Source organism: Phascolarctos cinereus, unplaced genomic scaffold, assembly GCF_003287225.1.
Source record: "Phascolarctos cinereus isolate Bilbo 61053 unplaced genomic scaffold, phaCin_HiC Scaffold_7;HRSCAF=346, whole genome shotgun sequence".
Taxonomy (NCBI): Eukaryota; Metazoa; Chordata; class Mammalia; order Diprotodontia; family Phascolarctidae; genus Phascolarctos; species Phascolarctos cinereus.
This window is the reverse complement of record NW_027556180.1, coordinates 56,013,286-56,040,734: the sequence shown is the minus strand read 5'-3', so window position 1 is coordinate 56,040,734 and position 27,449 is coordinate 56,013,286. Positions and strand designations below refer to the sequence as shown.

The 27,449-nt window shown below is 40.1% G+C and overlaps 1 protein-coding gene across 1 annotated transcript in view; it reads right to left on the bottom strand.

Annotated features, from left to right (window-relative positions):
• Positions 1–4,427: 4,427 nt before the first annotated feature.
• DNER (delta/notch like EGF repeat containing) overlaps positions 4,428–27,449 on the bottom strand; it is a 340,534-nt gene continuing 317,512 nt past the window's right edge. Inside the window, 3 exon segments of the mRNA XM_020970975.2 lie at positions 4,428–5,484; positions 12,328–12,574; positions 26,694–26,825. Coding sequence (XP_020826634.1) covers positions 5,373–5,484; positions 12,328–12,574; positions 26,694–26,825 — 491 coding nt within the window. The 3' untranslated portion in view covers positions 4,428–5,372.

The following is a 27,449-nucleotide window of genomic DNA, read 5'->3' as shown; positions in this document are numbered from 1 at the left end:
TAATATATTTCCTCTCTTCAAAATGCTGTGAGGGAAGTAGTTGAGAACACTGAAACCCCAAGAGATTTTATAAAAACTGATTAAAGAAACACGTGGGGTGCTTTAGGTTAAGGTGAAACCATTTATCTAACACCTAGGGGCCACTTTCTCTGGAGACTAGAATCAGTGCTAATTGTTGAGGCAGGAAGATCAAGAAATCTGAATCTCAGATGGTAATGAAAAATTGTGTGTCTTGGAAAGCATCTGATTAACCAACAACATTGACAAGGTAGCCTGTCTCAATGACTGTGTTGTTTGTACACAGCTGTTTATCAGTTATCTCCCCCATTAGACTGTGAGCCACTTGAGGGCAGGGACTGTTTTTAGCCTTTTTTTTTTTAATTCTCAGTGCCTGTGCCTGGCACACAGCTGAATTGATTAAGAATAAAAGGATTTTTACGTTGTAAGCATGGTCCTTGACAACCGGAGGCATCAGACTGATTGGTTTTAAGTAAAGAAAAACCAAAGATATTTGCCCATCTGTAGACCAGTAATATAACTGAGGGTTAAATTTTAACCTGCACATTAAAACGGAAAGGAGCATGGAAATTTACCCTCACAAAAATCCATTACAAAAATATTGATTCAATCCAGAAACGTGTTCAGCTTTGGACCATACATAGTTCCAAAAGCAGCAGGGTATTTTTGGATCTCTTCCTAAAATTGTAATTGAAAACAGTTAAATGCTAGTGAATCACACTTCAGAATAGCCCCCACAGACTTCATGTACTCCAGTTACCACCCATAGGCGATGGGAAATGCCCACCTTCATGACATGGGGATTGCATCTGATTTCTCCTCAGTCCAGAGACATTACCTTTTTCATGGTGGGGCTGAGAAGCTTCTGATTACCACAGAATCACAGAGCTAGAAGGGAAAGAAGGAAGAAAGGAAACACATTTTTAAGCACCTATTATGCTCCAGGTACTGTTCTAAGCACTTTATAAATATTGTCTCATTTGATCCTCAAAACAACCCTGAGAGATAGGTGCTATTATATCCCCACTTGAGGAAAATGAGGCAGACAGAAGTTAAATGACTTACCCAAGGTCACATAGCTAGTAAGTGTCTGAGGTTGGCTTTGAACTCAGGTCTTCCTCATTCCACGTCCTGTGCCACAAAGATAACTAAATAAGGAATACACCAGTTTGACCCCACCCACCAGAAAATGTGAATTACCCAAGGAATGCCACACAATGATCACTGGGAGAGTTAGGATTGCAGTCTAGGTCTCCAAAGTTCCCTGTCCACTGCACCACCATATTTATCACCCTCACTCCATTTCCGAACCCACTCTGGTCATTCATTTACTCACTGTCCCTCAGGACTAATGTAGATCATACTATCTAACTTTGCCTTTGCTCTCCCTGGTAGAATGTAAGCTTCTTGAGGGCAGACACTATGTTGATTTTCATCTTTTTTTCACCAGCATCAGCACAGGGTCTTTAGCCTGCCAGGCATTTCATATACAGTTGTTTAAATGCATTTAATTTACTATTAGGATCATAGGACAAACAGAAGGGTTCTTAGAGATCCTCTAGTCCAAGGGTATCAGACTCAAATAGGAACAGATCCCTGTGGGTTCTTATTGACTTAGAAAACCATATATTAACATTATCTACATTTTATTGTATTTTTATTTTGTTAAATAGTTCCCAATTGTGTTATAATCTGGTTCAGGCTGCGCTCAGGAGAGTTGGGGGCTACACGTGGCCATGCGTCTGTCATCGCTGATGGAGTCCAATCCCTTCATTTTCAAGTAAAGAAAATTAAATGCAGAGATTTTAGGGGACCTGCTCGTTGTCACACATGTAACAAGGGCATTTATTAAGCATTTTTTAAGCACCAACTATATGTCATGCTCTGTGTTTGGTACTGGGGTTAAAGATATATATATATATATATATATATATATATATATATATATATATATATATATATATATATAAATGACCCAATCCCTGTTCCCAGTGGGTTTACATTCTATCAAGTAATTTGAATGAGGATTACAACACAGAGGTTTTCAGTGTGTGTGTGTGTTTGTGCACATTGTGTCATCAGTTCCCACAGGCTTAATTATCATTTCTATGCTGACTACTCACCGATCCATCTGTCCAGGTCCTGTCTCTCCCCTGACTCTCAGCCCAGAATCACCCAGTGCCTATTGATGCCCAGACAAGACGTCCCAGAGGAAACCTAGGCAGAACGCCTCCGAAACAGAACCCCTCCATACCCCCCAATGTCCCTCTCTTCCAAACTTCCCCATTTCTCTCAAAGGCACCGCTTGTCTCTCAGGTTCCCAACTGCAGGGCTCTACTCCATTCCTCACTCTTCTTTACCCCACACATCCAATCTGGCATCGTCTTGTCGTCTCTCTCTCCCCAGTATCTTTTGCCCCAAATCTCCTCCTTTTCCTCTTACAAACTGCAGTGGCCTCTGCCTCAGACTTACCCTCTCCTCTAATTCATTCTCCACACAGCTGCCAAAGGGATTTTCTTTAAGTGTGAATCAAGCCTTAGCTGAAGTCCCACCTGCAAGAAATCTTTCCCAATCCTCCCTGATCGTAATCATGTTCCCCCTCTAATAATTCTTGTGGCTCCCTATTACCTCTAGGAACAAATAGTCTGGTTTATTTTTAAAGCCCTCCTATTTTTCCGTCCTCCCCACATTATTCCCCTCCCCAAACACAGTCAAACTGGCCTTCTCTGTCTTACTTACAGATGGCAGGACATTTCACTTCTCTGTGGCCTTGTTCTGGCTATTCCTCACGCCTGGAGCACAATCCTTCCTCACCCCCACCTCGTAGGACCCCTCTCGTCCTGCAAGCTTAGGCATCACCTTTGACAGGAAGTCTTTCCTGAGTGCCCACCTTCTAGTGCCTCTGGCTTCCCTATACTTAACTCTTCTATTTAAATGTATTTATTTTCTTTATATTTATTCTGAATACACAGATACAGGAAAGGCAGTGTGGTATGGTAGATAGTGAGCTGGCCTCAAAGCTGGGAAGGCTCTGGGCTCAAGTCCCACTTCTGACACATCCTGGCTGTGTGACATCCGTGCTCTAGGTAGACAAGATGCTAACCTACATTAAATTTAAAAAAAACTTTTTCATCTGGTAGTGTGTATATATTTACGTGCCCATGTGTATGTGGAATAGGTATATGTACACATGAATTTATGCATATGTGCAATGTATGTATGAACACATATGTATAATCACACATGTATACAACTATGTGCTATTGCATATATGACTGACATACTGTATATATAGATACATAGCATGTTTGGTATATGTATATGCATATATATATATACACATATATACTCAGAAATATATGTGTGCATGTTTATATACAGTCAGTCAACCCACATTTATTAAATGCTTACTATGTGCTAGGCATTGTGCTAAGTGCTAAGAATACAAGTCATGGAGCTCATAGTCTAATGGGGGAGAAGATACACAAAGTACATAGAGGCTAAATTAAGAGTAGTATCAGAGGGATGGTGCTAAGGAGGGCTGGGAGTGGCTTCTTGCAGATGTCAGGGAAGCCAGGAGGTAGAGAGGCATTCTAGGCAGAAGAAAACTCCCAGACGTGGGAGATGGAGCATCTTGTGTGAGGAAAGGCAAGGGGGCCAATGGTATTGGATTAAAGTATGTGGAAAGGGAAATAATGTGAACACACATATAGATATACATATGAAGATGTGTATGTGTATAAATCTATACCCACATGTATGGGCATGCTCTATCACTAGAGATACAGCAATATCAACATGGCTCTGAACAAGGTTGGAAAACTGAAGAAATAATTTTGGCTACAGAGGTTGAAGGATGAACCACACCTTCCTCCTCTCTACCTGAGTTGGTGGAGTTGAGACACAGAATTTCAGAAAAACGGAAATACACTGTTAGCTATGGTCACTATGCTGGTTATGGTTCTTTGGTACAAGGGAAAATCCTGGGGGACATAATGAGAGATAGCTGTATAGTAGAAAACAAAAGAAATCAACAAATTGTGAGACACACACACACACAGAGAATGTTTGAATTGCACTTTTTAGTATTTTCCCACAGACTTCTCTAGATGTCTAGAAAATCATCCTAACATCACCCAGATGTATGTTTGATTCCACTAGATGCTATTCTTGACCCAACCCATTCATTGCCCAGTATCATCCAATAATCAAGTTGGGGGTTTCTGCTTCACATCACTGGAGGTTTATTAACATGGCTTAATGGAGAGAGAGTTGGACTTGAAGTCAGAAAGACCTGGGTTCAGTTCCCAATTTCAGTGTCCTGCAGTTTTACATCCCCTAGAGAAAATTCACTGTCTTAATCCCAGAAACAATGCAGTTTTTTCAAATGAAAGAGTCCATGGCACCACTGATATGATAACATTTATTTAATATCCTTTGAAATCAGCAAGAACTTGAAGAAGCTCAGCATTCAAATACAGCCACAAAAAAAGGTCTTGGGCATAAATAAGATATGCAAGGAGAAACACACGCTATTCAAAGAGCTGCTTCTCTCATACATTTGCAACCTCTTAAGAGCAAACAATTTAAAACACAGATTTGATTTACTCACAATAGAAAAACTTGGACTTTCCAAAGAAAAATATAGGACCAACACCATCACCAAATCAGCCTTCCCAGGTACTCACTGAACCTGTAGTTTGTTTGTTTGTTCTGTGAAGGTGGCCTACCTTGAAGACTATTACAGAACAAAACAAAACCCGACAAACATTGAACTCCGAAGTATGCTTCCACAAGATTCAACCAAATAATGCAGAAATAGGATCTCTACCCATGCACAGAATAAGGCAAAAAGCTAATTCATTCAGGTGAGGAATAATTAATGTAACTAGTTTCTTTTTCACAACACACACATCTTAGACTTCTTTTAAGATATGGATATACTGTATTATGCATCAGACTACGCTTTACATTTTTTTTCCTAACTCTACTCAGAAAGCCGACACTTTAATGTCAAATAGAAACTTCTTCTCCATTAGACTTATTCTGTAACAAGCACAGAAATTAATCTGGGTGTCATAATAGTGTCTACCGTGAAAAGAGCACACACTATTAGAAGCCTATGGTTCAGAGAGCTGAAAGTACATTAAAATGTAGTCTATGAACATCACAAATTCGGTTTTAAAATATTTCTTCAAACTAAAAGCTGCAGAAAATTAGTTCTTAAATATTCTACAGAAAATTCTTGAGCAGCTAACAATTTAAATTTCTTAGGATTTTTTTACTCTTAAAAATATTTAAATTAGTGTTGTATCTCATCTTTTTGAAAAATAATCCAAAAAAGATACAGTCGATTACAAATCTTTTGTTTTAATCAGTGTGACCAAGGGTTTGTCATCAGGACTGTAATCCTCATAAGCAATGGGAGTTGCATCATACATAGTAGGTCGGGATTTCTTTCCAAACCTGAAACACAAAAGGAAAATAGAATTCTGGTTAAACAAAGATTGTGTCCCATTAGGTCAACTGACTGACTGACCAATGATAAACAACTTCCTCTTTAAAAAAAAAAATGAACAGAGCTTCTAAAATATTTCAGGACCACTCAACAAGTTTTGTTCATTTTAAAACATTTTTTAATGTCTCCTATATATTGGGGCTTATGTTAGTCACTAGGGATCCAAGTACAAAGAATAAAATAATCCCTACTCACAAGGAATTTGTATTTTAATGGGGGAGACAAGTACATACACACATATACATATATATGTATGCATACACAAATACATATGCATAGTTTAAACATAAAGTTAGTAAATGCACATATATACAAATTTAATAGAAGGTGGTGTGGGAGGAGGGGCATTAGCAGTGATGGGCTAAAGAAAGGTTTCATGAAGAAGATGGCACCTGAGCTGCCTCTTAAAGAAAGAAAGAGACTCTATGAGGAGAGGTGGGGAGGAAGTGCATTCCAGGCACATAGGATGGCCAGTCCAAAGGCAAAGAGATGGGAAATGGAGAAATGGATCTTTGGGAATTAGGAGCAGGGGGAAGGCCCGTTTGGATCACAGAGGGAAAGAGAGGCAATAATCTTCAATGAAACTGGAAGGATAGATTGGAGCCAGATTCTGTGAAGCTTTAAAAAGTCAAAAAGCAGAGTTTATACTTTATCCCAGAGGCAATAGGAAGTCACTAGAACTGGTCAAGTAGGGGGATCATATGGTCAGACTGGCGTTTAAGAAAAATTGCTTTAGCAGTAGTATGTAGTATGAATTGGAGTGGTGGGAAACTTGAAGCATGATGAATTAGGAGGCTGTTGGAATAAAAGAATCTAGGCAAGAGGTAATGAGAGCCTTAACTAAGGTGGTGGCTATGTGAGTGGAAAGAAGGAAGAGAGATGCTTTAAAGGAAGAGATGGCATGATTCAGCAATCGATTGTATATGTGAGGTAAGAGAAGATGAAGAGTTCAATGTAATGTCAAGATTTGAGACTCCTTGATACATCATTTGTAAGTTAACAAAAGAACCTAAATACTGTGTATTGTGTTTAGATACATGAGAATTCTAAAAAAAAAGTATGGAGATAATAATCCTCGAACTTCACAGGGTTATAAAGAATGTACTGGGCCAAAGTCAATAAGCATTCATTAAAAGTTAACTATGTTCCAGGCACTGTGCTATAGAAGTATGGGGTAATAGTATTATTACACAAATAACAGATATTTTCTTTCATGTAGAGTTCAAAAGGAAGTGTAATCCAGTGGGGGGGGGGGCCGGGAACCCAGGGACTAGAGTAAGAGGACTTGAGTTCAAATCCTGTCTTTGAGGCTTGCTAACTGTGTGACTTTGGACAAGTCACTTTTCTTCTCTTGGCCTCAGTTTCCTCAAAAATCCCAAAAGAGGGGCTTGAACTAAGATGGCCTCTGAGGTCCCTTCTATGTCTAGATTAAGCTCTAGATAAATGGTTCTCTGTAATCACAGGTATACATTTATAAAGGACCTATCCTATGCCCATATGTATAGAATCCTAAAATTTCATACCTAGGAGAGACCTCAGAACATGCAATGTCAGACATAGAAAGAAATACCTTTCCTCTAATCTAGTCCAATGCATTCGTTTTTCAGCTGAAGAAACAGGCCTAGAAATGGTAAGCTACTGCGTCAAGCTCACACTCTCTCTTTATCTATTCATTCAAGACTCTATTCAGGTACCATACATTTTTCTGGATGCCCCTAGTTCTTTTTTTTTTCCCCGAGGCAGATGGGGTGAAGTGACTTGCCCAGGGTCACACAGCTAGTAAGTGTCAAGTGTCTGAGGCCAGATTGGAACTCAGGTCTTCCTGAATCCAGGCCCGGTGCTCTCTCTCTCTCCATTACACCATCTAGCTGCCCCCATACCCCTAGTTCTTAATGATCTTTTCCTCCTGAAGTTATTCTATATTTTCTTAAGCTATGAGTTGTATGCCCTCCCCCAACCTCAGTAGAATATACAAGCTCCTAGAGGGAACATGGACTTGTTCTGGTTTTGTCTTTGAATCCCCAGTATCAATTAACACCATGAATATAGCAGGCAATAAATAAATGTTTGCTGGACTGAATTAAGATCGACTGGGTCCAAATTCAAGCAGTTTTTGCATTCATTCTCTGGAAAACTTTCAGATGTGGTATGGCGGATTTTGAGAAAGCTCATATTGATTTCTCTTTTCTTTATTAAGCTCCATAAATATTCAGAGAAATTAGCTTATTTTCTATTCACTACACTTTCTCATTTTACATTTACTACAATGACTTAAAACCCCAATTTAAAAAATTAACTAGCCTCTCCTTTACAACCTTTAATACCAGTTGACATGTTCAAGTAACAATTATGAAAACTTTTATTTTAATATATGTTTTTAATTTTAAAAGATGTTTCCTAGATCAGGTTGTCCAGAAATGTAATGAGCTTATTCACCATGGACCAATCCTGGCTCTGTTCCTTGCCCTGTCTCTTTCTAGAGCTTTGGCATCAATCAGAGAACTTCAATTTTTGATGAAGAGAGATAGGGAAAAAGAATATCATGCTTTATAGAATCCTACAATCTCAGAATGGGAAAGGCCCTCAGAGGTCAGCCAGCTAAACCCCAACCCTGAACAACATTCCTGAAAACTATTTTCCTTTGGAAATGCTCATTGATGACATATGCCAATTCATTCCAGATGGCTTGTCTCCAGGAGGTAGAAGGCATGATGCCAGTTGGTTACCAAGCAAAATAAAGGTCTTAGGAATTAGCAAAACAGCACTGGTGTGAGCAAGCTGGGCCTATTTTTATTACATTCAAGAACATTCAACGATAATTTTTAAAGCTTTTTAAAATATGAGATACTGTCCCACTCACTGCCAGATCAGTATTATGCTAGCAGATAAGTGAATCTGACTCTATTTGGGTATAATCACCCAAACTGAGTGATAAACCAATAACCTAAGTAGCAGGGAAAAATGTTAAGTTGGACTTTATATGTTCTCTCAGCTTGAGGAATCCCAGAGAATATTTAAGATGTAAAAGGTATTTGTGGTGTTGATCAATCATTTCGTCATGTCTAGCCCCCATTTGGGGTTTCTTGTCAATGATGTTAGAGTGGTTTGCCATTTCCTTCTCCAGCTCATTTGACAGATGAGGAAACTGAGGCAAAAAAGGTAAAGTGACTTGCCCAGAGTCACACAACTAGTAAGCATCTGAGGCCAGATTTGAACTCAGAAAGATGAGTCTTCCTGACTCCAGGCCCAGCAAGCTATCTACTGTGCCACCAAGTTGCCCCATAGAAGGTATTTAAAGAGTTTTAAACCTTCACTTACTTGTATTAGTCTGTTATTCTATATTCATGATGCATACTAAGATAAACATGTACCCAAGCCTTTCTAGAATCTTGCAAAGTACCCCACACGTGGCTCATATTTAGAGAGAGGATGCTTAGTTTTATAAGGCACTTTCCTCAGAATACCCCTGTGAGATAGGTAATGTATTATTATACCCATTTTACAGCTGAGGAAAATAAAGCTTATAGAGATTAAATTTCTTCAACTGTGAAATGGTAATAATTATAGCACTTATTTCCCAGGATCATTGTGAGGATCAGATGAGATATTTGTGAAACACTTAGCATAGTGTCATTATTATTATTATTATTACTATTACTATTATTGTTATTATGTGACCTGACTGAAATCACACACATACTATATATCAGCAGGGATGTGAAACCATGTCTCCCAAGTCTACAGCCAGTGCTTATTCTTTAATACATGTTTCTTGAATAAATTCAATGAATGAATGTGCCTTTATTCAGTCCAAGGGTTCTTCACGTTTGTTGAGTCTTGGACCCCTTTCATAATCTGATAAAGCCTATGGACTCATTCTCAGAATAATGTTTTTAAATTCATAAAATATGTAGGGTCACAAAGGAAACCAATTACATTGTGAAATATGATTAGCTATTAAAAAAAATACAAGGCCTTCAGGTTAAGAACCCCGGATTTAATTGTGAACGTTTATCTGGGGAGAGCAGGGGGGTGAATTGTTGCAAATCCACCCTCCCCACTGGGGGAACAGCCCTCAAAATAGACCATGATAGCAACATGTCAATGATATCATCTCTATGGATATGAAGGATAGTGCCTCTTTATTCCTAAAGTTCAGGTCCTTTGAACCAGTGGGTCAAAGTCCAGTCAGCAAAACATCACAGTGAATTCCCTAACTTGCCCTTTAATCAAAGCCCAGGCTAAGCATTTTCTCAATATCTGTCATTCTCTATGAGACCCTAGGTAAGTCAATTTGCTTTCCTGGACCCTGGTTTCTTCATCTGGAGAAAGAGGGATTTAGAATAGATGATTTCTATGGAACTTTTTTGTTCTAAACCCTGTCATTCAATCAACCCATTTTTACCAAGGTCTTATTTCTCTCCTGATCTGTTATAAACTTTCCAAAGGAAAGAAGGAAGGGAAGGGAAGAGAGAAGAGGAGAAAAGAAAGGGAAAAGGAAAGGAAAGAATGATAGTGGAAGGGAGGAAAAGAGAAAGGAGATGAGGAGATAAAAAAGAAGGGAAAAGAGAAAAGACAGAAAAGAGAAATAAGAGACAGGGGAGGGGAGAGAAGAGAAGAGGATGAGAGAAGAAAGGAGGAGAGGAGAGAAGATAAAAGGAAAGAGAGAGGAGAGAAAAGAGGAGGAAAGAAGGAGAGAAGAGGAGAGAGGAGGGAAGGGGAGTTAAAAAGAGTAAGGGGAGGGGAAACCCTACTCATGCTATCCTGAGATACAACAGGCAAAACAAGTGGAAACTGTATTGATCGGCAGTCAGATGGCAAACGTGAGTCAAAGGGTGGTTGGTTGGTAACCTGTCTAGAGGTGATCTTCTCACTTCCTCACCCCCTCCCCAAGGCACAATGGATACTGACATCACAGTTGTCATCATGGTTGCCAAAGGCTTCCTTCAGCCCCTAGTAAATGTTGAAAAAAAAAAAAGAAAAGAAAAAGAAAGAAAAAAGACCTTTGGCTGTGATGAGTAAAACACTCTATCTTTGCTCTGTTTTGTCCAAGTGACTCACTGAACTCCCGTTCTGCCTGACTGATGAAATATTTCCATCAATTTGATCTCAATGTAACTTGAAGGTTAAAAGCTGGAGATATAATTCCTTCATTTTGGCATTTGTGTTAGACAGAGATCTAAGTCAAGAGGGTTTTATATGTTTTTGTTGGAGGAAAAAAGAAAGAGAAAATCCAAAGGCTCCCAGAACCAATGGGTTAGAGGCCCAGTCAGGGTTCACTTGCTGAAAAATACATTATACAGTTGAGGAAATTGCTAGAAGTGCAATGTTCCTCAGCTCCAGGTATTCTGGAAGATATTGTCTTAAATCCAATTGTTTCATTTTAGTCATTTGGTTCACATGAGGAGCTTGCCTTTTCATCATTCTGTTGCAAATGGTTTTGATTTTTTAAAAATCAGCCCCAGATTCCAACACTGATAAACTCTGTTTCTTCCCCTATCAACAGTATCTAAGTGAAAACAGACTTCAATGAGCTGGGAACTGTTGCAGGTTCAGCCCTCAGGAGCTCATCATAAATATACATAGATCTTTAAAGCCCATGACAACTGGCTTGGGGACTGAAAACACAGAATTCTGTCTCCTTGCTCTGGAGGCCCTAGGACACACCTTTCTTGGTGCCAACAGCAGCAGAGGCTCCCTGGCATTCTCACACTATTGCCAGAAGAGTCATTCCCACCGCCACCAGTGGGGCGTCCTAAAGGAAGGAGGGGACAATCCACTTACTCTGAGATAAACTAAGCCCCTCCAGGCCAGTGAAGCTGCTTAGCTCCTACCAAGTGTTTGTTAAACGTTCGTTGGATTCTAAGCAAAATTGGCAACAAGTATCTATATACCTTATTTCCGCATGTCTAATTTAAGAGAGAAAGGGTGTACAGCTTCATGGCTAGAAAGTTGACCTTGAGCCAGAAGACCTGAGTTCAAATTCTACCTCTAACAGATATTTTGTGGCCCTGGACAAATCCCTTCACCTCTCAATGCCTCCAGGCAGCTCTCTAAAACTATATAAGCTACAGGTGAGTCACTGACCTTCGGTGATCAAATTAGAGTTAGTTCTGCCTTCTTAAGTTCATCACATTGATGATATCACAAAGACAGACCTGCTCTCTCCTGTTGACTGCCCACAGAAAACGGGGAGATCTTAACAGTTTGTAAAGAGGGTGGCTAGGTGGCGTCATAGTGACAAGAGTATAGGGCTTGGAGTCAGGAAGACTCATCTTCCTGAGTTCAAATCTGGCCTCAGACACTTACTAGCTGTGTGACCCTGGACGAGTCACTTCACCCTGTTTGCCTCAGTTTCCTCATTCATAAAATGAGCTGGAGAAGGAAATGGCAAATTACTGCGGTATCTCTGCCAAGAAAATCCCAAATGGGGTCACGAAGAGTCAGACGTGACCAAAACAACTGAACAGCAGCAACAAATGTTACTCTCTCTAAAAACCTTGACATAATGTTCCACTTGAGATTCTTTTTATCTTGTTATGCAATTTATTAATACAGCCCCATGGGATTGTAGTTTTAGAGCTAGAAGGGAACTCAGAGGCCATCTCATCTAGTCCAACCCCCTCATTTTACAGATGAGGAAACTGAGGCCCAGAAAGTTAAGTGATTTAACTGGTAAACATCAGATAAGATTTATTGAATCCAAATCCTCTGACTTGAGAGCCAGTCCCCTGCTGCCTCCTATGACTGCCCCAAGTGAATAAAGTCACTCCCCTTCCCAACCCACCCACCTGGCATGGCGGATGGAGGCAATGGCGCTGCTGAATTCACTGTCGATGCTCCTGCAGTTGTAGAACTCCTCGTAGGCTGGCCTGGCGGAGCCCTGGTATTCGATCCGGCTGATACGGCAGATGCCCACAATGAGGATGATCAGCATGAGGACGAAGGCCACGCAGAGGGCGCCGATGATGATGTAGAGGGAGTGGCGTGGCATACTGCTCAGGCTCTCCGCCATGGGTCCGGACCTCCACTGGAGATCTGAGAATGTAAGTAAGCACACAGATTGCAGCATCTATTGGGGAGCCCAGGTAAGTTTTATCTCCTCCTCCCTCACTCTGGTACCTTCAAACTTGAGATTTTAAACATTGGGAAGGGAAAGCAATAAGCATTTACGCAGTGTCTGTGTTACAGGCACTATGCCAGGCACTTTACAAATATTATCTCATTTGATCCTCATAATAACCCTGCAAGGTAGGTCCTGTTATTATCCCCATTTTCCAGTTGAGGAAACTGAGGTAAACAAAGGTTAAAAGACTTACCCAGGGTCACACAGCTAGTAAGTGTCTGAGGCTGGATTTGTTCTCAAATCTTCCTGACTCCAAGCCTAGCACTCTATTAACTGAACCATCTAGTTGCCTTGTTCCTATGTAGATATGTTCAATATATTCCAAGAGCCAAAAACTAGGCTTTATTATTATAGCATGTACTATTTTAAAGAATAACAACCTATACCACCAGGACGTTTATGTACAAGAAAACGGTATCATTTCTACACTAGGCAGAGGTCAGGAGTTTATAAAAAGTGTAAACTATTTGGGAGCTTTGAGGTAAAGGGAATTAAAGAATTATAGCTTAAAGGGACCTCAAATGCCACGTAGTACACAACTCCTTCTTACAGGAAGGAAGACACATAGGCAGTCAACATTAGAGATAGGAGATCTGGATACCATGGACTGGGCCCAGATGAGCACCATAAACGATAATTATCTTAAACCCTAAAAACAGGGTTTAAAATGAGTTAGTACGGACAAGAGAATTGTTAGGGACCAAACACTAAACAGCACAAAAGGAGCATCACTGATGTATCAAAAATGTCCTGTTTCCTCTCACTTTCTACATATAGCTTCTCCTTTCATTTTTTCTCCTTCGGTACCTTCTTGTGATAGCATATACCAGGACTTCTGACAACTAGAAATGGACACTGGTAGTGGATGGGAATTGGCTTCTCTGTCTGCTTCCAAAATCCCCGCCATGTTGTCCACTAGCTGAGGCATCTGTGGCCTTCAACCCAACCCAGTCCAGTAGGCATCTATTAAATGCCTACTATGTGACAGACACAACGGTAGGCACTGGAGATAAAAAACCAACTGACCCTGACCTCGACGAGTTTTTAGTCTACTAGGGGGATAAAGCAGTTGGGAAAATATGTCCATTGTAGAGCTATGCCTTTGCCTCCACATCTCTTCAGAGAGCACAGAGGACTATGACACGGAAGATGATATCAATTATTCTCCACCCCCTCTGAAAATGGAAAGGAAGGTAAAAATATAAATTTCAAGAGAGGGTTTGGCTGGGTGGAGGGGAAAATGACTCAACTGAAAACACTGTGTAGAGAAATTTGATGACTGTGAGCACTCTCAGACACAGAAAGAAATTGCCAAGAGAAGTTGAAGACACTCTTTCCCTAGTGAAGTAACAGGGAAGTGATTAACTACCACCTGTCCTGAAGGACTTGGATACCATATGACCAGGAAGAAGGGAAATAAACTAGGTCTGTTCTGAGGACTGTTCCAAATTACTCTATTAGTGATTTTTAAAGAATCTTATGTGCAGTGCTGCTTCACAACGAAATATTGGTGAATGTGATGCAGCCGTCTACCTTCCAAAGCTTACACTCTAAGTGGATCAATGAAAGAAATTGACATAGCATAGACTATTATAACTTCCTAGTCCTGGAAATATGCAAATGGAACTATGTAAGAAGCTACCACTGAACAATTCCTACGGATGAGGGTGAATACAACGATTATGAGATGTTTCCAGAATGATCCACATTGCTTTTTCCCTAAATTAAGTGTCCACAAGGAATTGTTTTAAAAGATCTGGTATACATTTAGAGAAACAACTGTTATTTTCTGGCTGATGAAAGTGAAGTATGACTCACTTGATTTCTAAGTATTTCAACATTCTTTCAAGAAAAAAGTATAGGCTACAGTCCAACATTCAGCACAATCATGCTAAACTTTCCAAACAGACATAGCATGAGGGTAGCAGATACACATTTGTATTTCAGACCCATCTTTATTTGGATGAGATTGTCCATAGGAGCACCAGACAACCGTCCCTTGGATCTTCACATGATATTTCTGTAGTTCACAGAAACACTCTGCATATGTAACATTACATGTTCATGGGCATGCATACATTTGTTGAGCAGCCACATGGTATAGTGGATAGCGTCATCTGGAAAATATGGCTTTGAAATCTGCCTCTGACATTTACTAGCTCTGGAAACATGGGGAGATCTCTTCTCTGGGTTTCTACTTTCTTATCTGCAGACTGTGGATAATAATGTCTGCAGTACCTTCCTCCTATAATACTTGTGAGTCTTAGATAATATATGCAAGTGCTTTGCCAACTGCCAAATACTAAATAAACGTCACTTATTATTATTATACATGTACAACTACACTCCCCCACACGACCCCCCACATATATATAGAGGGTCTTCCCTCCAAGTTCTCTTCCTGTACCTCCTGGTGTTGTGGATATGACCCTAAATCTCCTCTGATGCTCAAGCTCTATTAAACTCAAGTCTACCAAGGTAATAAGGTTTCAGTCATAGTCCTGGTGACCAACCATGTCATTCAAGAACCAGCCTGGTTAAGTCATCAGTGGATAGAACACTGGGTCTGACATCGGGAAGACCAGCCTCAGACATTTACCAAGTGACTCTGGGCAAGTCCCTTTCCCTCCATTTATCTTCTGTAAAATGGGGATAGTAATAGCACCAACCTCCCAGAATTATTGTGAGGCTCAGACGAGATAACATTTGCATGGTGATTTATAAAGCACAGTGCCTGGCACGTAGTAGGCACTATGTAAATGGCAGCCACCAGCTGTTAGCACCAAAGGGGTAGGGGAAGAGGAACCTGATAACTATTCTAGCTGTGCCAACTCAAAAACTATGAAAGGGTTTCTGTGTCAGTGAAGAAAACCTAGACCAATGAAATCCAAGATATTTTGTAAGTATCATATAGGTACATACATATATACACACTCTCTATACACATAACCAATCAATCAACAAGCATTTATAAAGAGCCTACTATGTGATAGGTACTGAGAAGTCAAAGACTGAAGTGAAACATTCTATCCAAGGGAAACAACGTGTCCATATGTTGATATTTAGGGGGGGAAAGGTAGAAGGCAATTTGGGGGAGCAGGGAAAGAATGGTAAGTTGGCGTTTAGGGAAGGCCTCATGAAGATGATGCTTGAAATGAGCTTTGAGGGAAGTTAAGGATTCTTAGATGGATTCACAAATAGATGCACACACACACACTTACATACATACATACATACATACATACATACATACATACATACATACACATTCTATACTCATAAGACCATCCCAATTGGATATGAATTTTACTCGATCGTTTGGTACACTGCTGTCTAAGGAGACTGAGATACAGGGTCTTCCATCATCTGTCTGTATTTCTCCTAAATAGCTTATTCCAGACTGCTTTTGATATGAGGAAAACTGTCTACATTCTCTCCACAACCCCCAAAAGAAAAACTTTCTGGCCCAGTTTTTAAAGGATTGCTCCTACATTACCACTGCCTCATTCCTCTGTCAGGAAAAAATGTTGCATGAGTTGTTTTTGCTCTCAAAATCTGCTTAGTAACCTGGCTCAATTTGACTGACAGCTTAGCTAGTTAGTTTGAATAAATCCAACACTTTGTCTCAAATGGAGCAAAATTTATTTACACCAAGTGGTCATGTCTGCCATGTCACATTCCATCCATTATTCTCATAAGTCCTCAGCTTTGCGGTATCCTGGGAGATCCACTGCATGAATCATTTACTACATTGGATAAAGCCCAGGATGGGGAAAAAAAAAAAAGATGCATCGGCAGAGAGATGAACGGGATGACCTCATCAGCCCACAGTGGGCACATGGCCCAGAATACACGTATGTTTGGTGCTTAGGATATGTTTCCCATTTGTGTGACCCAGAAAGCATTTGGATGACAGGATAACACATTTGCCATTAACATACCCTCCTGTAAATGTATATGGCACTTTGTTCATCCCAAACAGCTTTCACTTAACTGTAGGCTCAGAGAATTAGGTCTTGAAAGGACTTTGGGAGCCATCTAAAGCCAACTCTCTCACTTCATGGACAAGGAAATTGGAGCCCATGAAAGTTGTGGCTTGCCCAAGGTCACACAGATAGTAACGATCAAAGGTGGAATTTTAACCCAGATTACAGGAAATAGGACTGCAGATTTAGAGCTGGAAAGGACCTCAGTCTACCTAGTATAACATGGTACCCACCAGTGAATCATATCCACACATGACATTAGGCAAGAGCACACTGATGATGGAGTGGCATGTTAAAGCCTTCAACTAGCTCTCACATGTTGCATTAGTTGAATTTTGGTTTACATTAAGTGGGATCTGGTATCATTTTATAATTTGAACTAAATCAAATTTTGCATTATTTGAATTTGGAATAATTACCTCCTATGAGTCATGTCTTCCAGACCTATCTCATAGAGTTACTACATGAGTTCAAGTGAGATAATGCACGTAAAATGTTTTGCAAACCTTAAAATGCTATATACATGTTAGCTTTATAGAAAAAATTAAAAATTTATTGTCACCTTTGAGACCTTAGCTATCAATAAGAAAATCTTGTGTTTCTCAATGCAAACAACGCCCAGTGGGCACCAGGCTGTAAAGCAGTTACAAGGACTAGTTTCCTTGAGGTGTTTTCTTTCAATAAAGCCTGACAGATGTGAGATAAACCCCAAAGCAATGGACGTGGGTGACAGTGACTCAAATTTTCAGATACCTGAGTCGTTATGGTAACTGCCCAGAATACTCTGATTTATCTCAGGACATGGACAGCATCAAATACTAAGAAGGATAGAAAATTATCTTCCCAGGTTACAGCTCATCTCTCTACGTGGACCCGAAAAAATATCTGTGGGGTGGACCAGATTACTTTTTATTATTACTGATTGGATGTTAGATAATGACTACCTGCCAAGTGTGAGAGACTGTTTATGGCCCTAGGCTAAAATTAATAGCAGAGGTAGCTATGGAATAGCTAAAATAGAACTAATTGGCACGTGAAATTGCAAAAGCTCTGTAGACTAATGCTTTCTAATGAGATGCATAAGAACAAGGGTCTCTTATCTGGTTTTGGTTTATAGCTCAGTCAGTTAATAGGCATTTAGCAAGTTAACAAGAATAATAATTATTAATATTAATAACAATTGCTAGTATTTATATAGAGCTTTAAGCTACTATGTGTCAGGCACTGTGCTTAGCAATTGGGATACAAAAATGTACAGTTCCTACCCTCAAGGAGCTCATATTCTAATAAAAGAGATAACATGTAAATAACTAGGTCTATATATAAGGATACATTAAAAGTTATCTCAAGGGAAAGGCCTGAGCTGAGTATGGACAGAAGCCAGGGAAGCCAAGAGGTGGAGGTAAGAAGGGAGAGCATCCTAAGCACAGGGGCAGCCAAGGTAAAGGCCACGGAGATGGGAAATGGAACGCCATGTGGGAAAACACAAGTAAATCAGTATGTTTGTTGTTCAGTTGTTTCAGTCCTGTCTGAAACCTCGTGACGCCATTTGGGTCAATGATATTGGAGTGGTTTACCATTTCTTTCTCCAACTCATTTTACAGATGAGGAAACTGAGGCAAGCAAGGTGAAGTGACTTGCCCAGGGTCACACAGCTAATAAGTGTCTTAAGTCAAGTTTGAACCCAGGTCCTCCTGACTCCATCCACTCTATCCACTATACTACCTAGCTGCCCAGTATAGCTGCATCAGAGTGCATGGAGGGGAATAAAGAATAGGAGTACTAAAAGGGAGGAAGAGGTCTCATATGCATCTCTAATCTGCTACCATATGCAGCAGCAACTGGGGTTGTGATTTTTTTTTTCTGGAGGACGAAGGAGGAAGGAAGAAAGACAGTTAGATTGCACAAACAATTGTCTTCCCATGCATGTCAAGACACTTGCTGTTTGGGGACTTTTCACAGAATTGATTCTATTTCTATGTCTCTCATTCTGCCCTGGTTGTTGGGAGAGATTGGGTTTCACAGGCCCTTGGGGATTTCACAGGGATGGGTGAATCCAGCTCCTAGCCCCAATTTGCTGCCACCAACTCGAAGAGAAATGATCTGGTTTTCTCCCTTTAGCTTCGATGGCTGCATCATAAAATCCTGCAGAGCAGCAGCATCACAAGAGTCCTGCCCTTGGCTCAAATCTGGACACTGATACTACTCACCAGCAAGACACGCAACTCTGAGTTTCAGGTTCCTCATCTATAGGATGGAGATAGTGATGCCTGCTGGACCTCCTTTGATTGTAAGGATTTAACAAAATAATAAAAGCTTGCATTTATATAGCATTTTGAGGTTTCAAAGCATTTTACAAATGTTATCTCATTTGATCTGGATAGCAATCCTGGGAAATAGGTGCTATTATTATTCCCATTTAACAGATGAGGAAACTGAGGTGGTACAGTGGATAGAGCACTGGGTCTGGAGTCAGGAAGACCTGACTTCAAATCCAGCCTCAGACACTTACTAGCTTGTGACCCTAGGCAAGTCACTTAATCTCTGCCTTAATTTACTAGAGAAGAAGATAGCAAAACCATTACAGTACCTTTGCCAAGAAATCCCCATGGGCAGTATTGGTGTGCTATGATCCACAGGATGATGAAGAGTTGGACACAACTAAACAACAAATCTTACCTCTACCCATTTCATAGATGAAAAAACTAAGACCAAGAGGGTCTAAATTAATTGCTCAAGACCACACAGCTAATTAGTAGGAAAGCTGGGGATGCTAAACTTGAAGTCAGAAAGTCTGGGTTCTAGTCCTGACTTAGCAACTTAATACTAGTATAACCCTGAGCAAGTCACTTTATTTAACTTCCAGGGCCTCACTGCTCTCATCTGTTAAAGGAAGGTGATAGATCAAATGATCTCTAAATTCCCTTCTACCTTTAGTATTCGGTGATTTCTCAAATATTATTTCTTGGAAAGGTGGCCAGCTGTTTTTCATATCCATTGACAGACCAAATCAGGAGATTCCTCGAGGTGGAAGCTGAGGGACTTCTGCTTCTGTTTAGCAGGAGGAAAATCTCTTCAACAAAAGGGGTTGTTGGACATTTTCACTGTTTACTTTTTTTGGAGGTTCTTTGAGATTGGTTTGATGTGGGACTGTCAGAAGGCAGAGAGATACAGTATAAGGCATTTCTGGTTAGCTTCTGACTGTTGTACTCCTATAAATTAGTGATGTCTGATGCTAAGGGGCCAGTTTGTTTGTTTAAAATCCAATTCAATAAGAAAATACTTTTAAGGTTCTTTTATATACTAGAATTCTATTTCTGTGAACAGAAGTTTTTCAAGGTCATTTGCTTCTTAAATTACATCATAACACCACTGTGCTAATTTTACAATCAATCTGCCATGTTATTATATCATAACACCATTGTGCTAATTTTAGAATCAATCTGCCATGTTTTATCTCTATGATAACAATTCTAGCTGCTCATTATTATTTTAAATAATTCTTTACTCAGTAATCATGAGAATTCCTGGCCCCTATTCCTTCCTCTCCATTCCCATTATTACCACCCTGGTTCATGCCTTCATTTCCTCTTATCCAGGTAGTAGTAACAATCTCCTAACTGGTCCCCCTAATTCCAATCTCTTCTCTTCCAGACCTGGGCTGTCATATTTCTCTTTTCAGTTCACAGTTCTGACTACATCATACACTCAAAAATTTACAGTGGCTCCCCTCTGTCTACGTAATAAAGTTTAAGTATGTCCCTTAACATGGCACTTGAGAGAAGATATCTCCTTCTACTCCTTTGCTGAAGTTGAAAGTCCACAGGTATGAAACACTGCATAAATTTTCAGATTGCCAACTTTTTTTCTCTTTCTCTTTTTCTTTAAAAATATTCTTTGTTATATAGGATGGCTTTCTGGAAGGGGCAAAGAGAAAGGATAAAGGGAAAATTTTGCCAATATATCAATAAAAATTATATATGCACGTACATATATATATATATATATATATATATATATATATATCATATGTATATTAAATGTCACACAAAATTCTCTATGAGGCCCTAATCTACTTCCATAAATCATAGCGTCTTTTGGTAACCCACTGAGTTACCCAACAACCTCCACTGTTAGAAAAATCTTCCTTGGGTTAAACATGTCTTTTGGTTTCCACCATCTATCATTGTGCAGAACTTGGAATCAAGGAAGACCTAAATTTGAATACTGCCTCCACTATTGCCTAGCTGTGAGACTCTGGCTAAGTCACTGAATTTCTCTATGCCTCAGTTTACTTGTCTGTAAAATAGGACAATAATAGACAATAACAACACCTACTTCACATAGTGGTTGTGAGGACTGAATGAATTAATATATGAAAAGTGTTCTCCAAATCTACAGAAATGCAAGTTATTACCCTTTCATCAATGGATATAGTGGCCATCTTGTCACTGTTCCTCAAAACAATACTCAAATTTGAGGGGCCATTTTTCTCCCAACCTGTGATGTCATTGGCATGGGAAACTTCTCATGTATAAACTTCTACACTGATGCATCTCTGATGGTTAGTATTAGAGAATTATGTAGAGAGCAGATGACAAAAGCAGGATTAAAACCAAGGTCTTCCCGACTCTAAGTCCAACCATCTCCCAGCTATACACCACAATGCCTCTTTATATTTCAGATATTTCCAAACATTTCAGAATTGTCACTTCTCAATTTCTGATTCTCTAGGCTTAATAATAATTGGAGTTCCCCTGGCCTTTACTCAGAGATCTTATTTCCTGCTCCTTTGTATTTAGTACAATTTTCTGAACCATTCCGAAATTCTATACACACTTCTTATAGAATCCACTACAATGGTTTAAGTAACCTAGTAAATGGCACAATTGGTGAAGCATACAAGAAAAGTAGCATTCTGGGCCTCAGTTTCTTTCTTTACAAAATGAAGATGTTAGACAAGTTACATGCCAATAACCCATGAGCCCTAACTTTCTGATTGCCTTCAAATATGTTTTCAATATATTTTAGCAATAAAATAGTGTTTTTGGTTATTATCGGTCATTTTGTGGACCACTATGACATCTCACTCTTTTTTATTTTCTTTTTTTTTTCTTTTTGGTGAGGCGGTCAGGGTTAAGTGACTTGCCCAGGTCCCACAGCTAGTAACTGTCAAGTGTCTGAGGCCAGATTTGAACTCAGGTCTTCCTGACTCCAAGGCTGGAGCTCTATCCACTGCACCACCTAGCTGCCCCATCTCACTCTTTTTCTATGCTGCTTTTACTTAGATAATCAATCTCTACCTTAAGTACTTGGAGTCTCTTTTCTCTCCTAAATGTTCTGGCCTGCACTCCTCCTTTCTGATTCAAATTCTCTTCATAACTGGTCCTTCCTATAATTGATCGAGGCTGTTTTGATTCTAATCCCGTTTTTTAAATAGAATCTGCTGAAGCTGCGAGTCATTGAAAAATTATTGTTCAAGCCACTAATGAAAACAAGAGAAAACAAAAAATACATTAAACAGCCGAAAACACCCTGGGGGTGATGCAGCATGGTGGAAAGAAAACTAGCTCTCAAGTCAGAGACTGTTGTTGTTGTTCAATCGTTTCAGTCCCATCCGACTCTTCCTGACCCCATTTGGGGTTTTCTTGGCAAACATAATGGAGTGGTTTGCCATTTCTTTCTCCAGCTCATTTTGCAGATAAGGAAACTGCGGCAATCAGTGTGAAGTGACTTGCCCAGGGTCACACAGCTAGTAAGTGTCTGAGGCTAGATTTGAACTCAGGAAGATGAGTCTTACTGACTCCAGGACTGGCATTCTACCCACTGTGCCACCTCACTGCCCCAAGTCAAAAGACATAGGTTCATTTCTTGCCTCTGAAACCATCTCTTTAACCTTAAGTCATTTAACTTCCCAGACACTCAATTTCCTCATCTGAAAAAATGAAGAGGTAGGATTAGATGGCCTTCTCACCCTGGAACATCCCTTTGCCTCTCTGGGCCCCTTCTCTGATTGGTGGGTTCCTTTTGGAACCGCAGGCTAGTCATTCTCCATTCCTCTTTTTTCTTTGCTTCTGACTGTCCAGAATTCCTTACCATACCCCAGGTGCCTTTTGATACTGGAAATTCCCTCAGCCCCAGCAGCCTTCCTCCAGCCTCTTACCTCTGTGTCAGCTTTTCAGTTACTTTTTGTGTGTTGTCTTCCCCTTTAGAATATAAATTCTCTGAGGTAAGGCACTATATATTTGTATCCCCAGAGCTTAGCCCAGTGCTGGGTACATAGTAGCGCTTACAAATGTTGGCGACTTGACTTGACATGATCCTGTGACGTCCGCAATCTAATCTTCTGCAAAACTTTTTTTTTAAATGAATTTGGAGGTGTGTAAAAGAGATAATATGATTTCATTAGAGAAGACAGAAAATGACTTCAAAGGATTTAGAAGGTATGCTACAGAAAATATTTGATTAGTCTCATTGAATATGTGACTATGGGTTCTAGGTGACAAGAGGCAGGGTGATTAATCTGCCCTCTGGTCTCCCATCCTGAACTGTCTAGAAGACATCTCAAACTATATATGGTAGACATCTTAAACTCAACATGTCCCAAATTGGGCTGATTATCTCTTCCCCACAACCCCTGCCACCTTTCTAACTTCCCCTTTACTGTTGAGGATACCACCATCCACCAAGTCACCCAGACCTGCAATCTAGACTCCTCACTATCTCTCACTCTTTCCTTAATCTAATCAGTTGAAAAGTCCTTTCTTCTCTAGCTTTATAACATCTCACATATATGTCCCCTTCCTTCTTTTGCTACTGCTACCATCTTGGTACTTGCCTCCATCATCTCATGCCTGGACTGTGTCAATCAGCAGGCTTCTGGTTGGTCTCTCGGCCTCAGATCTCTCCCTACTTCAATCTTCTCTCCATTCAGTTGTGAAAATCATCTTTCTAAAGTATAGGTCTGACCACTCAACAACAATGACTCCCTCTTACCTCCAGAATCAAATATAAAATCCTCTATTTGGTTTCAGAGTCCTTCATTTCCTGACCTTTCTGGTCTTCTTATACCTCACTCTTCTCTACATACTCAGTGACCCAATGACCCTGGACTCTTTGCTACTCCTCTCCCAAGATGCTGCATCTGGGCATTTTCACTGGCTCTCCCTCATGCCTGTAATGCTCTGTCTCCTCATTCCTCCCTGGCTTCCTTCAAGTCCCAACTGAAATCCCGCTTTCTATAGGAAGCTTTTTCCTGATCATCCTTAATTCTAGCACCTTCCCTCTATTGATTATTTCTAATTTATCCTGGATGTAACTTGTTTCGCCTATTGTCTCTCCCATTTGACTGTGAGTGCCTTGAGAGCAATGATAGTCTTTGGCTTTTCTTTGTATCTCCACCAATTAGCATAGTGCCTGGCACATAATGTTTAATAAACGTTTGTTGACTTGATTGTTCTCGACTACCCATGGGGGTATTACAAAATATTCCTAACAATTAAGGTTTTTCCAGGGAAGGAGTGGTTCTTTATAAAAGCACTCACCACACCATGGAATGCCATACATCTCCTCTTAGGGTTCCAGAACATAGGGTTCCTGCCTAAGAGGTTTTTCATTAATGTTAAATAAAAGTTAAGCTTTTTATCATTTACAAATCTGGCCTGCACTATAGTTTAATTCCTTGTGATGCAGCAGTGAGCCTATGTTTTCAAAGACTGGTTCTTATGAAAGATAAACTCCAGTAGATTCTTCAAAATTAGCATAATGTCCCTTTGCCAAGAGGGAAATGAGAATTAGAAGCAAAGTGTAGGAACTTTGGTCCAACGTTGTTTCCAATTATAGAGGAGTGACAGTCTCCTGGTTGAGAAAGGGACTTGACCTTGGGAATGAGAGACTGAGGAAGTGACAGGCACCCATGATAGACCATGACCTGAGAAGTTTTGGACAACCATGTGGAGAGAAAAAATAAGATACAGATGTCTCAGCCTTTGCAATAGTGAGCAGAGAGAAATAGGAGCCGAAGGAAGTGATGGGAGCCCAACAAACCAGTTTGGGAATGTGGAGGCAGAATGGCAATCAGTGGTTGTCTAGCAGTGAGAGGCTGTACTCCAACCCACAATGCAAAACTTGTCCCTATTTTCTGTACCTCCTTGAAAGAGACAGTAGTCTTGCTTGCCCTCTTAGTGGCTAACTAAGGCACTAGTGTTTAGAAGTTTTTATATCTATGTTTTGCCTTAATTCTAAGCTGTTAAAACCATGGCTAACACTTGAAGGTAATGTTAAGAGAAGTTAAACTGGGAATACTAGGTTTAAAGGTGATCTAAATCTGGAGCTCAGCTGGTTGGGGGCTCATCTTATAAAAGAAAGAGACCATTTATTGATTTATTTTAACAACTTCTCAGAGTAAAGAGAATATTTTCACCAGGGGGTATCACTAGGAATAAAGTGAGTCAGTAATAACAGTGGGAGCTGGGTAGGAAAATTAAGTATCCATAATCCCTTTAGCCCTAATGCCAGGATTAAAAATATACTTTGCCTCCAGAAGTGCATAGAGAAGAGGTAAAGGAATGGAAAGAAAAAAAAACATATCCAAAGACAGCAGTGAAATTTTTCCCACACGAGTGTAGTAAAATGATTGACAGCCCTGCCTGCTAACTTGCCCTACTTCCCCTAGAGAGGTTATTATCTACAGAGATAAAATCACAGATTTTATACATAGTACTTAAAATATAAATCAGCCAGTGTATATTACAAAATTGTGAATTCCTTAAACTATTCTTCTGTTGTATTCCCCCACCTCACCCTCTACTTTATGCAATGCTTGGAATACAATAGGCATTACATAAGTTTTTTAAATGAAAAGGCATTAAGCACTTACTATGTGCCAAGAACTATGCTAAGCACTCTGGGGGTAAGGGAGGTAAAAAAAAAAAGCAAGACAGTCCCTATTCTAAAGGAGTTTACATTCTAATAGGTAAAGACAATGAATATTAGTGAGGGGAGGTAGGGGAGGGCTTTTTTGTTTGGGGAAATTACAAGGATGATTAGTAGAATCAGGAGTAACCGTTTAACCCATGCTATTGATATATGGTCACTGGTCCTAAAGGGAGAAATAGAAAGTGGGTGGGGAGGAGAGTGACAGAGCTTCCTGGGGGGAGGGACAAGGCAGCATGGTGGGAAGATGGCCAACAAATAGTAGTGCGGTGGAAAAATGACCATGGTGGGGGGATGTCTGACCAAAAGTAGTGTGGTGGTCAGGTCAAGCTGAGAATGGTGACAGCTCACCAATCAGAAACCCAAGATTCTAGGCTGGTGGGTGAGGTATCTGGTAGAAAGCATAATCTGGAGCTCAGCATTATGGTGCAAGGATAGCCCAGGAGTATGAAGAGATTCAAGAATTGTGTCATTTTATAGCTACAGTTCCTAACCAAATAGCCACGAGTATTGGGAAAGCATTGAAATATCTATGGTTATCAGTATGGATCCTACTTCTACAGGTAGGGATTCTTTCTGATCCAATACATTTCTTGTTCAAATTTTCCTATAAGTCCTCTATCTAACATACTAGAAATATTTTTTCTCAACCTTTTAAGATTTAAGGGGTTCCAGGGCATCACTTGGGTTATCTATCTGCCATCTCTCATTTGTGGCCCATGACAGACTCAACTCCATCTTCAGTTACATGGTCCTTGAAAAGTACTGCTTTGATGCCATGTGTCCAGCACAAGGAGCCATTGATGGCACCATTTAGTCTGTTCATGCCTATCACATACCTATCCATTGCCACTGGAGTTACTTGTAATTTCAGTTTTTTCTGACATTGTAAAATCCCAAGATTTACAAACATGTAGCATCTTCAGGAGAAAGTACACCTTTGGAGATCTAAGCCTTAACTTCATTTTCAAATGAAATGGAAATTTTGTTCTTCAAGACATGGAAGGACTGGATTTTAGGACAGGTAAGGCTACAACAATATTCTCCCCTCTACCTCTTATCTTACAAATTCAATATTTGATCATAGGAAACAAGATGCAGAAATACTTACGGACTTCACAGTTTGGTCCAATCCAGTTGTGGGGGCAGTGACATATGTAACCATTGGTCTGGTCTATGCAGGTCCCAGAGTGATGGCAGGGGTTACTCTCACATTCGTTTATCTCAGTCTCACAGTCTTCACCTAAGGTAGATAAAAAGTATTTCACAAATCACAGCTGCAACATCAAATGCCTTGCTTTAGCTTATCAATAATTTCTTTTTATGGTCCTGGCAAAATTGAAGGTGGGTTATATTTATAGCCTCTTTTATTCTGGCCTCAATTTTCCCATCCCCCAAGGCACAAAATACTCAGACATATGTATGGCAACTACCTAGTTCAACAATAACAAAAATAACAAATAGGCTCCCAAACTAACAAATCTACAAAATCCTTTTCATAGGCTCTTTCACCCTTATCTCTTAGAACTCAAGTTTCCTTCAAGGCTCATACAGTCAGGTAAGTTGCACAGTGGTTAGAGCACCGGGCTTGGAGTCAGGAAAAGACTCCCCTTCTTGAGTTTAAATCTGACCTCAGACACTTACTAGCCTGGTGACCCTGGGCAAGTCACTTCACCTTGTTTGCCTCAGTTTCCTTATCTGTAAAATGAGCTGGAGGAGGAAATGGCAAACTACTCCAGTATCTTTGCCAAGAAAACCCCAAATAGGGTCATGAAGAGTTGGGCACTACTGAAAAATGACTAAACAGCACATATCATATCCCACCACCACCTCTCCACCTCACCCCAAGCAGAATAGAATGTACACC